This window comes from Periplaneta americana, chromosome 8, assembly GCF_040183065.1.
Source record: "Periplaneta americana isolate PAMFEO1 chromosome 8, P.americana_PAMFEO1_priV1, whole genome shotgun sequence".
Classification (NCBI taxonomy): Eukaryota; Metazoa; Arthropoda; class Insecta; order Blattodea; family Blattidae; genus Periplaneta; species Periplaneta americana.
Window position 1 is genome coordinate 135,917,225 of NC_091124.1, and position 12,532 is coordinate 135,929,756.

Genomic DNA, 12,532 nt, shown 5'->3' on the forward strand with positions numbered 1-12,532 from the left:
GAGACCGAATGAGCAGCGCTCGTGTTCGGTTGCAGTTCAGATATAATATTAATAGGCGTATAAGAGAATATAATATAAAATAAAATAGGAAGAAAGTTAAAATTGTATTGTATTGTGGCTTGGCATATGTTCCAATGCACACCTTGTATTGAATCTTGTATTACAAATGAATAATTTTCAGAAAAGTCTGCAATAACTATATAATTTTCAGGTTGTACATTTCTTTGCATTCCTTCAAAAATAAAATATGGCTGACTTTTGAAGGGATGACGATGCATCTTCTACATGAAAAACTTTACATGCTAGGGAGCCTTTTACTTTTTGAAACTTTTCACGGGGGTATCGTTTTTGTTGTAGCTTTCTTTTCTTGATAGGGGATTCTATTGACATCAAACTCTTGTTTAATTCCTCAATATTAGTGATTTCTAGCACTGTATCCATAGAACTGCTAGAAGAAGAACTGGGATAATCACTTTCTCTTTACGCACTTTCATTTGATTCATGTTTATTAATATCACAAGAACTACTGGCTTCACATAGCCTATAATTTCATCTGACCTATCCGGAAGTTGATAGATTTTTTACGGAAAGAATTACATATTCGCACATTCAAAGACTCCTTTTAATTGAGCTTTATCAATAAATCCCGACTTACGCGTCTTAGTGTACTTTTCGTTTTAAAAGCGTGATTAGGAAGGCCAAATGGATTTAAACACTTGTTATATATTACGTGATCTTTGCTGTCACTGATGTTGTATAGAAGTCACGCCACTCCATGAAATTCAAACCCTGACTGATTATTTTTCTCTTCTATATTTTGTCTCATGCCATCTGTTTACTGTCATAAAGTTACTGCCTTACCCAGCCTTGCTATCTTTAAACACTTGGCTATATTACAATATAAACATACAGCATTGTGAAGCGCTCCCCTCTTAGCTGAGCTGACAATAATAAAATAATTTTAGATAAGATATTTACTCTTCCTTAAGGTATTAATCATTTGATGATTAGTATGTTGACATCAGATGCAACGGGGGATTTCCACGGGCAGCCTTCTAGCCTATGGCTGCAAGCAGTTCATTAGCTGGGCATCGCGAGTGCGTGCATGCCTCTGGAAAATAAATTGTTACAAATGTATGGGTGCCGATCCCATATTTATAAATGCAGTAGTTTACAGATAATACATCAGCGAACAAGTCTATATTTTTCTCAGATTTTTAACTTGGTTATTTAATATAGTAATTTTGCTTTGAAAAAGAAATGATTAAAAAAATAGGCCAAATTTTAAATTTATTTGTGATAGGCCTAAAGTAATAAAAAGTGTTGTATTTAGTCTTTCAAATACGCCAAACCGCAAATCTCAATTATATGTAGACACAGAGTTCCAAGTGAGTTTATGTAACAGTGCGTGCATAATTTGCGTAACTACATAACTACACAAATAATTAATAATTGTGAAAATAAAACAATACGGGTCTCCTTATTTGATGTCTGGAATTCATGAAAAAAAATTTGGCCATTTTCGAGAAGGTCGTGTTTTATTGCTGTGCGATTTGACATGGAATGACTCATCTATCATGCCAAGTGAATAACAAGTATAATAATAAGATCACAACTTAATTTAATCTAATTTGATGCTAAACCAAGAAGTAATCTATAAGCTAAACAGTATATTTCAGTAATGTGTAAATTATCAAAATCAAGCCTTGATAGTTTTATATTAGCAAGAAATAACATTATTACTTTTTTGAAATCTTAATTATTAAGTAATTTAGCAATTTTTAAAAGCACTGATATTTAATTGAATTAAATGTCAATTTATTTAAATTTTCATACTCAGAATTTACTCTTTCTAATAGACTTTGTCAGGCCATGAAATTACTCTTTTCTGTTGCAGTTGTGTGACAGTTCAATTATAATTAGTTGTTTTCAGCACCTTTTTCTTTGCTCTAGGTGAATCATTTTCCTGGATCAGGATACATTACACAGAAAGTTGATCTCGCCACATCAGGCATTCCATACATTCCCAGAGCTTTTCGAATTCCTGCAGATATTGAAAAACTCTTCCAATATGTAAGTAAAATGTATTTAAAAAATGCATAGTTTAAGTATACAGGGTGATTCACGAAGATCGTGCAGTACTTTAGAATCTGATTCCTTACATCATTGTGAAGAAAAAAGTTCGTATATACATGTGTCCGATTTTGAATAGTTTTGGATAAAATCATGGTTCTTTCTTTCGAAAAACGATTCTTGGGAGCTATATGTGTTGCATTACAGCTGTTAACAACAGCAAGACACATTCTCGTGACATCAGTGTCAGCATTAGGGATAACGTAACACAAGCATGCTCACCATAGACGGTACTTCGTCATTGTCTCTGATTCAGTTTGCTGTGTTAGCAATATGCCTTTTCACTTTTCCAACTTCAAGTATGCAGACATGATTTATGTATATGACTTTTGTAGGAGTTTGTTACAAATGCTGTGGACGAATATCAAACAAGATTTTCAGATCATAGAATGCTGTCATGTGGTGTTTTCGTTCGCACATTTCAGCCACTAAGGAGTACTGGTTCATTCCCCAGTGCTGCTATGGTATATGAGCTTGCGATTGCTAAGAATTAAGAATGGGAAATATTCAGCCAGTACCAGAAGCATATCCAGACGACTGGGTGTTCTTCAAAGTAGGGTGTGGAGTACATAGAATGATGAGGGGATGTACATATCATTTACAGTGAATTCATCATCTTCAGCTAGAGGACTGTGATAGACGAATTTAGTTTTGTGCATGGGAGAGTTGCACTGGTTCATTTTGTTTAGTGATGAAACTCATTTTAGGGTAATTCCATAATTATGTCAACCAAATTGCCATTTTCTCAAAGTGGTTCTAGACAATTCTTGAATGCTATACCATAGACTTTAATGTCTATATTTTATGAAATCAAAGATAATTGGCCGTATTTTTGCATAAATCATATGTTGGCAGCACTGTGAACTGAAGATGTTTGGAAGTGAAGACATATGCTGATTTTGTGCAACTTTTGACAATTATTTACAGGTATGTACTACAACTTTTATAATAGGAGTTTGATGTTTCGAGTAAAATAATCCTTGTAAATTATTATAAAGTACTCTTTTTATATGCTGCAATGCATACATTGCAACAAGTATAACCTTAAATTATAGTTAAATCATGTCGTGTCTGTCACAGTAATTATTAAAAAGTTCGTCCTTACTAGTCTGTGTATATAATTAATGCACAATTTTTGTTATGTTCCACCACTTGAGGGAGTACAAACTACATGTAACTTTTGGTGTGCATAATTACCAATACCCATGAAAGATATAGTGAAGAAAGTTTGTCGTGTCTGTCACACACATATATTCTTGCTCCATTAGCAGCATATCTCTTTGTTTCACACTATATTTTTTAAATTACTGTGAGAAAAATGTACATGTTTTTCCTTACCTGTGCACAAAATTATTATTATCCAGAAAACATTTATTTATAGGTAATGGGGAAGACTGCTGCAGGGAGGAAACATGTGCAAAGGGAGAGGCTAAAAGAAAAGGGCCTGTATCAAGAGTATGTCAAGAAAGAGACAGAAAAGAAACGTCATTTGAGGAAATTGTTTAAAGAGAGAGCATCTAAAGAAGCAAGAGAAACTTTGAGGAAAAAACGTAAGGAGGAGCAGAGGAAATACCGTTTCAAAAAACAACAGGTGAAGAGGAATGCAGGCAATGCTAATTCTGTGAATGAACTGGATTCACCTGCATATAAGACCAGAGCATCTTTTGGAAAGGCAGTTGCTAAGGCAAAGCGAGCATTACCCGCAAGTCCAAGAAAACAGTCGACTGTTGTGCGAGCACTCTTCAAGAATGTGAATCCCGCAGAAATTAAAGCAAAGAAAAGAGGACGAGCTGCAATTTCATCAGAAACAACTGATTTAGTTTCACTGTTCTATGTAAAAGATACCATTTCATATCAAGCACCTGGTATGAAGGGTTACATTATTACGAAGACACCAGATGGAAAAAAACATAAAATGCAAAAACGCTATCTTTACTTCACCATTGGAGAAATATTTGAAGAGTTTAAAAGGGAATACCCAGATGTTGACATAGGCTTGTCAAAATTCAGTTATTTGCGTCCAAAACATGTAATGTTACAATCTCAAACACCAGAAAATCTATGTCTGTTTGTATCATGAGAACATTCGCCTTTTACTTGAGGTTGTTCCTAACTTTCCAAAGAGAACAGGCGACTTTGTGTCAGCCATTGTTTCTGATCCTGATAACAAGGACTGTATGTTACAGACCTGCAATGAATGTGGAGAGTTGAAAAAATACAGAATTCTAATGGAAAATGCTACCGAAAACAAAGATTCAGATGAAATTTGTAAGTTTCGTCAGTTGTTGAAAGATGAAGACAAACTAATCCGCGCAAAGCAAAGCGCAACAATTCGAGATGTTTTAAATAAAATTGAAGAGAAATGCACATACTTCCTATGGCACAAATATATTCAAGTGAAACAAGCTTCTAATTTTGACCGAATGAAAGCCAGTGTCAGCTCATCACCAGATTGATTTTAGTGAAAATTTCACATTTAAATATCAGGATGAGATACAATCTGCACATTGGGCATCCAGATCCTGCACTGTGTACTGCTCGGTCATATATTATCGAGAAATGTCCTCAGACAAAGTGAAAGTTGCTTGCTATGCCTGCCTATCAGATTATATGATGCATGACTAATATAGTGTTGTTGCTTTTAATGATGCTGTACTGAAATATTTTCAGGCTCGACACCCAACACTTGATGTGAAGAAAATAAACTACCAATCTGACGGCTGTGGACAGCATTTCAAACAGAAGTACATGCTTTGTTACATTACAACAGTAACCGGTATTTCAATAAATTGGCACTTCACTGCCACCTCACATGGCAAGGGTGCTGTGGATGGTGTAGGTGGCTGTTTGAAAAGAAGGTTGCAGGAAGATCTTAAAGCAAGAAAAGTTGACCCAACCAGTATTGAGGAACTGGCTAACTATGCAGCAAAAGTGTGTCCAAACATATCTATACTATACTTTATGTTTCTACCGAGGTTATTGATGGATGGAAGCCAAAACTTGATAAAATATGGAACACTGGTGTTCATAACATTCCAGAAACTCGAAAAGCTCACTGTTTCCGATCTATTCAGCCATACATCATCAGTGTTCATACAATATCAGAAGATTTAGAAGGTTTCCATGTTAACTTCAAATCAGGTGAAGCAACTACTATTCAGCTGAAGGAGTGTGAACAGGGAAAAGATGATCTGAAACCTGGAACATGGATTCTAGTACAGTATTTGCTGTCAAAAGAGAAGAGAAAAAAATATGTTGCCCAAATCTTAACAAACAAGGACGATACAATTCATGTAAAATTCCTTCGGCATGAGAGAAAGTCCAAGAAATTCTTTTGGCCTGCTATTGGTGATGAGGCTGATATTGACAAAGACCAGGTTATAAAAATTCTACCAGTTTGATAATAGGCTTAAACTAAATTTTCAACATATCTGTTTTGATAATGATGTTCTTTAATTTGCTAATGCATGTAATTTTGTAAATCATATTTTGAATATGTAGTGTCTGTCACAGTTTGTATGTCGTGTCTGTCACGAGAAGAGAGCTTAATATATACTTCATAAATGTTTCAAATGAAAAACTATCTGTAGCATATTAAGGAAGGATATTCTACCTTTCTATGATTATAGTACTAACAAAAGAAGTTGTTAATATTGGAAGATATAGTACATTGTTGGACTTCCCTTTAATTTGTGTTCCTTTTTTTGCCGTGTCTGTCACATCATTACTTGTACTTAGAAATCTGTAATAACTAGAGATTGATACTTGCTTCTTACATGAAAATGTAGCTGTGTACATGCACTTTGTATCTGATATAGTTTCAAAGTCTGCTAATGTTATGTTAAAGTAGAAATAAATCTTTATATTTTTGTAGAGAGTCATTTGTCGTGTCTGTCACAAATGGAATTACCGTTTATCCATGATGGGGTTTTCAATGTGCACAATTCACATGAAATGGAAGTAGAAATAAATAAGAAGAAAGGCAGAGACAGAAATATGGCAGAGATGAACAATGCAGAAAGATCAGACATAGTGACAATTAAGGATAAAATTAAAGAGGTATTGGATGTGATTGAAAAATGTGGGATTGAGATTAGCAAGTGCAAACAATGAAGAGGTGTGAAGGTGCGTACAGTAGAATCCCTCCTAACCGGCATCAGTGGGACAAGGCAAGTTTTGGATACGAGATTTTGCCAGATAATTTAATAAGTATTTAAAAAAAATTAACTGTTCGTATTTTATGATGCCAACCTGTTGAAACTGCAGCCATATGAAGCTTATTTGTGTCACTTGATCACAACTAAATAACATAAAACTGTGTGGATTTTCTAAATTAAAACATCACTTAACACAAAAATACACTAATTTTCGGTTTGGATATTCACTGAACTTGAAATTCATACGAACTTCCTAATGTGGCAACACTGACAACCCAAGCTTGGCAATCCATCCATGGGTTCTTTTGTGCCTGATAATGGACAGGGGGATTCTTTACGTTTTTTAAGCATCTTGGATTTCTTATTTTTCCACCACTGTCAACGTCACTTTGTATGTACCTGCAGCATTTCCTCATACCCCAAGTACATGATCATTGTTTTCTTTGAAACCCTTAGGCAAGATTTCTGTCACACACACCAGTGTTGTTGTAAGAAGACACCTTCATAATAAACTAGTCTTGTCAGCATTATATATTTGTTTTGCACTAACATTACGTTTAGACACAATTTTCTGGAACTGATTAATAAACTGATCTGCAGACACTTTGTCGGCATTTCTTTATTCACCGGACACGTCTGGTTTTTGGATTCCATGTCTCTCTTTGATTCTATTAAGCCATGCATCGGCCCAGAAATGTACATTCCCTCAGATGTTTTAATTGGAACCATTCGTATAAAACATGATCTAATTCTTCACAGTAGGACTATTGTACAGTTTTCAGATTTTCCGCAACATTTGTAGATTCAGTGCTACTGATGAATCACCGGAGTTGACTGCCTTCTTTCTTTATATCGTATAAAGTTGAACTTCCAACTTTATATTCGTCCGTTAATTTGGATCTACTATCTCCTCTTTCTATTTTCTCAGGTAATTGAAGTTTTTGCTTTAGTGTGAGGACGTTCCTCTTGCACTTAGCAGTATTAGCCATGATGCTGTCTTATCACACGAATGAAACTTACATGCTGTAGGAACAGAGAATTTCACACTTTCCTATTTAGACTCATCCAACACCCCCTCGAAACGGGCGAGTTCTAGTGGTAAATTTAAAGATATCGTCTGCGCATTGTTTGCAAGACCCAAGCGGCAACCTACCGATGCTACCCGATCTATCCCAGGGACATAACGGGGTTTTCTGTCTTATGTTTTCATGCTGAACAATATAAAGAGTAAACACAATATGCGGCATGTGCGATCCACGAAAACCAGTCAAAAGTGCTGTTGTTTTGGTAGTGCTGGTTATTTGGGTGTCGGATATGAGAGATTTTACTGTATATAGTAACAGTGTCGCAATGAATAGTGGTAAGTACAGTAGAACCCAGATTATCTGGACTTGACTCAAACTTCTTTCTCTCTATATCACTCAAGGCTAAAAAATTGTTAGGCCTACTAATCGTAAGTTATTCTAATTCTGGGATTTTTGCCATCCTGATGAACTAAAAACATACTCTGAGAACATACGATTCCTGGTCAATCCCGCCAAAACTGGATTGTTGGGAATCCTAATCCAGCATGTGTCAATTGAATTCTTTGTTGCTTGTGTTCTGGTCTTCATTTGAGTGATCTGGTTCTGAACCAATGCAGTAAGATGAGTGGAAGGAAAAAACAGTCTGGCTCTTTTGTTGAGATACGAAATGGAGGCAGAAAAGAATGTAGTGCAAGAAATGTCGGAATGTGTTAGAAGGCCAAATACACAGAATGAAGATTCATATTGAAAAATGCAAAGAAGTTAACAGTGATGGTGAAGGTAAGATATTAATTCAGATATGTTATTTTGGCACTAATTGTTCCTAATTGGTTTTCTAATAATAAATCGTAAATTCATAACATTCACTTCTTTCAATAATTCTACTTTTCTTTTATTTGTATCGGCTATTTTAAAGAAAAATACTAGCTGTCTGAAAAGGTGGTATTCCTTAGATTTACAGGTAGCTTGATCTGTATATGCTATCAGTACTGTATTTCGCAGTGTGGAACACTCAATTTCTCCAGCTAATACAACAACTATGTCCCAGTTGTAATCCCCCACAGAGAAAATAAATTGAAGGTTCTTTACTAGATCACAAGGAAGAAAATGACAAGTGGGTCATTCCATGGTGACTAACGTAACAAACTGAAGTATCCGTTCAAGAGAGAAGAGGTTATATACACTGATTTTATAAATGTTAAACTCTTTTAATTGTTAAATAGTAATCAACGAATACAGTTCATGCTATGAGCACAGTCAACAATGCGGAAACAAATATATATTAATTTAACTTACTTACTATTTTGTTAATGTTGCCACATCAAAAAATTTAATTATCAAAAGTACAACATTCCTCCATAAGGATATACATAAATATACTTGGCCTTCTCCAGATAGATTGACACACAACCAAATAGATAACATATAACATCTTGATAGATAATGTATAGAGACTGGAAAAACAATTTAATAAAACCATCTGAATCATACTCGTTCATTTTATAGGCAGTCTTGCAGGTCGTATTTAAAAAAAAAAAAAGCTTAGGAATATTAACATTTCCTTCAGTATATTTCTGGAACTCTTGTCGTATGTACATGACAATTTAGCTCCATTAGGTTATTCTCTAAGATTTCCTTCTAGGAATAACTCAAGTGTTTTAAATTTAGTGCACATAAGTTATTTATTTTAGATTAAGTTACTAGCACGTAAGTAAAATTTTTGACGAAACCCTAGGTTTTTCCACTTCAGTTTAACTGATTTATGCAAACGAAATTTTGACAGCCTTTCGACTCCAACCTTACTTATCGTTATGCCCACTTTGTTTTGGGCGCTTATTTTAATGGCAGATGCTCTTTCAATTTTCTTCAAACATGGTGGTGCAATGACCACTCTATAATCTCTCTCCTAACTAGTTGCATTAAGCAATATTACACGAAGGCTATGATCTGCAGGATTGCCGACATAGTATTTAGAGTTAAGATGACTCAGATTCTCTGACATTATAATGCCAATATGTCGGTTTTGAGAACGTTTCTATATTGTTATTAAAAACTTCAAGACTTAAGGTCTGATTCTCTAGTGTGTAATTTTCTGAGTACAGTTGTGTATTGGATATTAAGAACTACAAAACGTCATAGTGTTTGATGACATTATTACCATTACGACAGAAATATTATTATAATTAATGCAATAATGTGTTTAGATCTAGATTCATTTTCCGGGCTGAGAGGCCGTGGTCTGTTGGTTGGTTTTCTACCAGATGTTTCGTCTGCAACTGCGGCAGACATCTTCAGTGGAGTGGTATCCAAGGTCGTAAAACTCTTCTCGGTGTACCTGAGGCAACTGATCCTGTGGCTAGTTGTGCTGGCATATATATAGTGCAACTAGCGGGCCGAGGCCTGTTGTCGCTGCGGTCTGCTCCGCTTTGTTCGCTGCTCCTGTTCTGGGTTCCGTCCTTCTGTTGTAGTGGCTTCTTATCTATTCTGTTTAGGACTGGGTACCAACATTTGTTTAGCTTTACGCCTTCTTCCTTGCGATTAAAAACATGACAACAACTTTAATCGGAAGGAAGAAGGAGTAAAGTTAAACAAATGTTGGTACCTGGTCCTAAACAGAACAGATAAGAAGCCACTACAACAGAAGGACAGAACCCAGAACAGGAGCAGCAAACAAAGCGGCGCGGACCGCAGCGACAACAGGCCTCGGCCCGCTAGTTGCACTATAAATACGCCCGCACAACTAGCCACAGGATCAGTTGCCTCAGGTACACCGAGAAGAGTTTTGCGACCTCGGATACCACTCCACTGAAGATGTCTGCCGCAGTTGCAGATGAAACATCTGGTAGAAAACCAACCAACAGACCACGGCTTCTCAGCCCGGAAAATGAATCTAGATCTATAGACTCCGGCTGTGAAAGCCTACACTACAAGATTAATAATTTGTTTGTCACTAATTATACACATTAATGCTATATTGATGATATGAAAGTGAAATCTTTTGGGGTTATATAAGGAAACAACATTTCAATGGATACCTAGTCATTGTGGTATACCTAGAAACGAGAAAGTCGATAATATTGCAAAACAGGGAACATATTTGCAAACCAAGACCTCTTCAAGTGATATCTCTATCCAGTGCTTTTACTTCTATAAAGTCTCATTTTATAAACCTATGGATCAACAATGGCTCTCTTCTGAAAAAGGAAAAATTTTACAGTCCATACAAAAGAAATCAAATAACCTGGAAATGTACAAAAACTTGCCCAGACATGTTCAAACATTTTTAACAAGAGCTAGAACAGGTCACATTGTCACACAATTGTACCTACACCGATTTCACCTTTCTGATACTCCTACTTGTCTGTGGTGTAATAATGATGATGACGATCTGGAACACATTCTTCTATACTGTCCATCCATAAACCACAAAAGAAATAAATTAAAATCATCAGTTCCAGTTGCAGAAGACACAGCCCTGTAGTATTTATATTGACTACACCCCAACTCTGGCTACTAGCAACAGGCATCTGTAATAAACACCGATCAAAATACTCCTCATTTCTCATGAAAAACAGAAACTGATTAGACTACAGTGGACTATAGTAGAGCTCTATATAGACAGAGTACCGCAACTGTTTTCCCTGCCACTTGCCGACAATGCAGCGCTCTGGTTCACATGACCTCATGCGCTTCTCTGGACCCAAAGCCCGCTAGTAGTAGGATAAGAAAATCATTAAATTGAATTAAATAGCAGTTTTCTTCTTAGTTTAAACACAGTAAAATGCCGCAGTGCTGTGCATATGGATGTTACATAAGGCAAGAGAAAGGTGTACATCTTTATCGGATACCTCAAGGGCAAAGAGAAAGAAAAGAAGAAAAATTTGGGTGGCAAGATAAACTGGTACAAATGAACACCATCTAAATATTCCCGATTATGCGAAGTGACTATGGTATTAATGTTGGTTTATTTCCTCGCAAATGGTGATTATTTCCTACATATACTGTAATATATAATATAATACAGGATATCCAAATATTTTTCTCACTGATAACTTACGAATTCCAAAAATAAGTTCGGGGTTCTTCAGATTAATATTATGAAAGACTTCGTATAATAACAACACATGGCACTTTCTTTAGGGGCTTAAAGGGTTATAATACACCGAATGCTCTTGTGAGTAGTGTTTTAGATAAACTTGAAAAGTTCATATCAACTGAATATCCCTATTTAACATCGACAGCATATTAATTACCATACATAGCTATTAGTTCATCGGAACAGTACAGCTTCCCTTCTGGTCTAATATCTTATAATGTACTTTTGACCCCAACGCTCGATTTAGAAAGTAAAATTATTATGCTAAGTACGAATTATATAAGAATAAATAATATAAAATGGACATGCTTGCAGTGGAGCTCTATACTGCTGTATACTAGTATTTCTATAATTTCAGTGATTGCGTGCACAGCTATAAAAATAATGCTTGTAATTTCTATCATAAGAGAATGTTGCTGTTACCTTGTCTGACAAATTTCTTTGAAGTTGGGGAAAATCGAAGAAAGTTGAATTCTCTGTCTGGTGCGACATCCAGGCAATGAAGGTATTTTGATTTATTTTCTTTGTCACCTTTATTGTTTTTATTAGCCACCGATCCATAGAAATGATACTGTACGAAAATTAATAAACTTAATATATAATAAGTTTATTATGCTGGAAACTGTGGCCACACGGCTTTTCATACACATGTTACACAGATTTTTAACACAAACACATGGATGAATATTAATAACTAATGAAATTCTTTGTCAGGAAACTCTATGACCTTTTCCCTACGAAAGGACCCACGTTCACTGTTCGAAAAACTTATACTTAACACTTCGCACTAACTTAACACAAATTAATGTAGAACAGAGTCGAGAGTGACTATCGGACTGAACTGATAATAAAGCTGTCAGACAAAAAAGTAACGTTTAAAATCAAAGAAATATTGGAGAAGGGTTTTTAGAAAGCTGAAGCACAAAAAATCTCCCCTTTGAAAGTTAAAGTGGCACATATAGGCCTAAGTCGTTTGAAAATAAAACCTTTGTTACACGTGCACTTAGAATTGGGAGATAAATAAAACCATAAAAACGAGACATGACAGTCTCACAAGTTCAATGAAAAGAAGAAAAAAACGACAGACCTTGCCCTTCAACATTCTGGAAAGAAGAGACTTT

The 12,532-nt window shown here is 35.5% G+C and overlaps 1 protein-coding gene across 6 annotated transcripts in view; it reads left to right on the forward strand.

The window, feature by feature from the left end:
- TTLL15 (tubulin tyrosine ligase-like 15) overlaps positions 1–12,532 on the forward strand; it is a 177,574-nt gene that overhangs the window by 15,013 nt on the left and 150,029 nt on the right. For all 6 annotated transcript variants that reach the window (XM_069833690.1, XM_069833689.1, XM_069833686.1 and 3 more), the window contains one exon: positions 1,954–2,073. In XM_069833690.1, the coding sequence (XP_069689791.1) occupies positions 1,954–2,073 (120 nt within the window). The remainder of the gene's footprint in view (positions 1–1,953; positions 2,074–12,532) is intronic.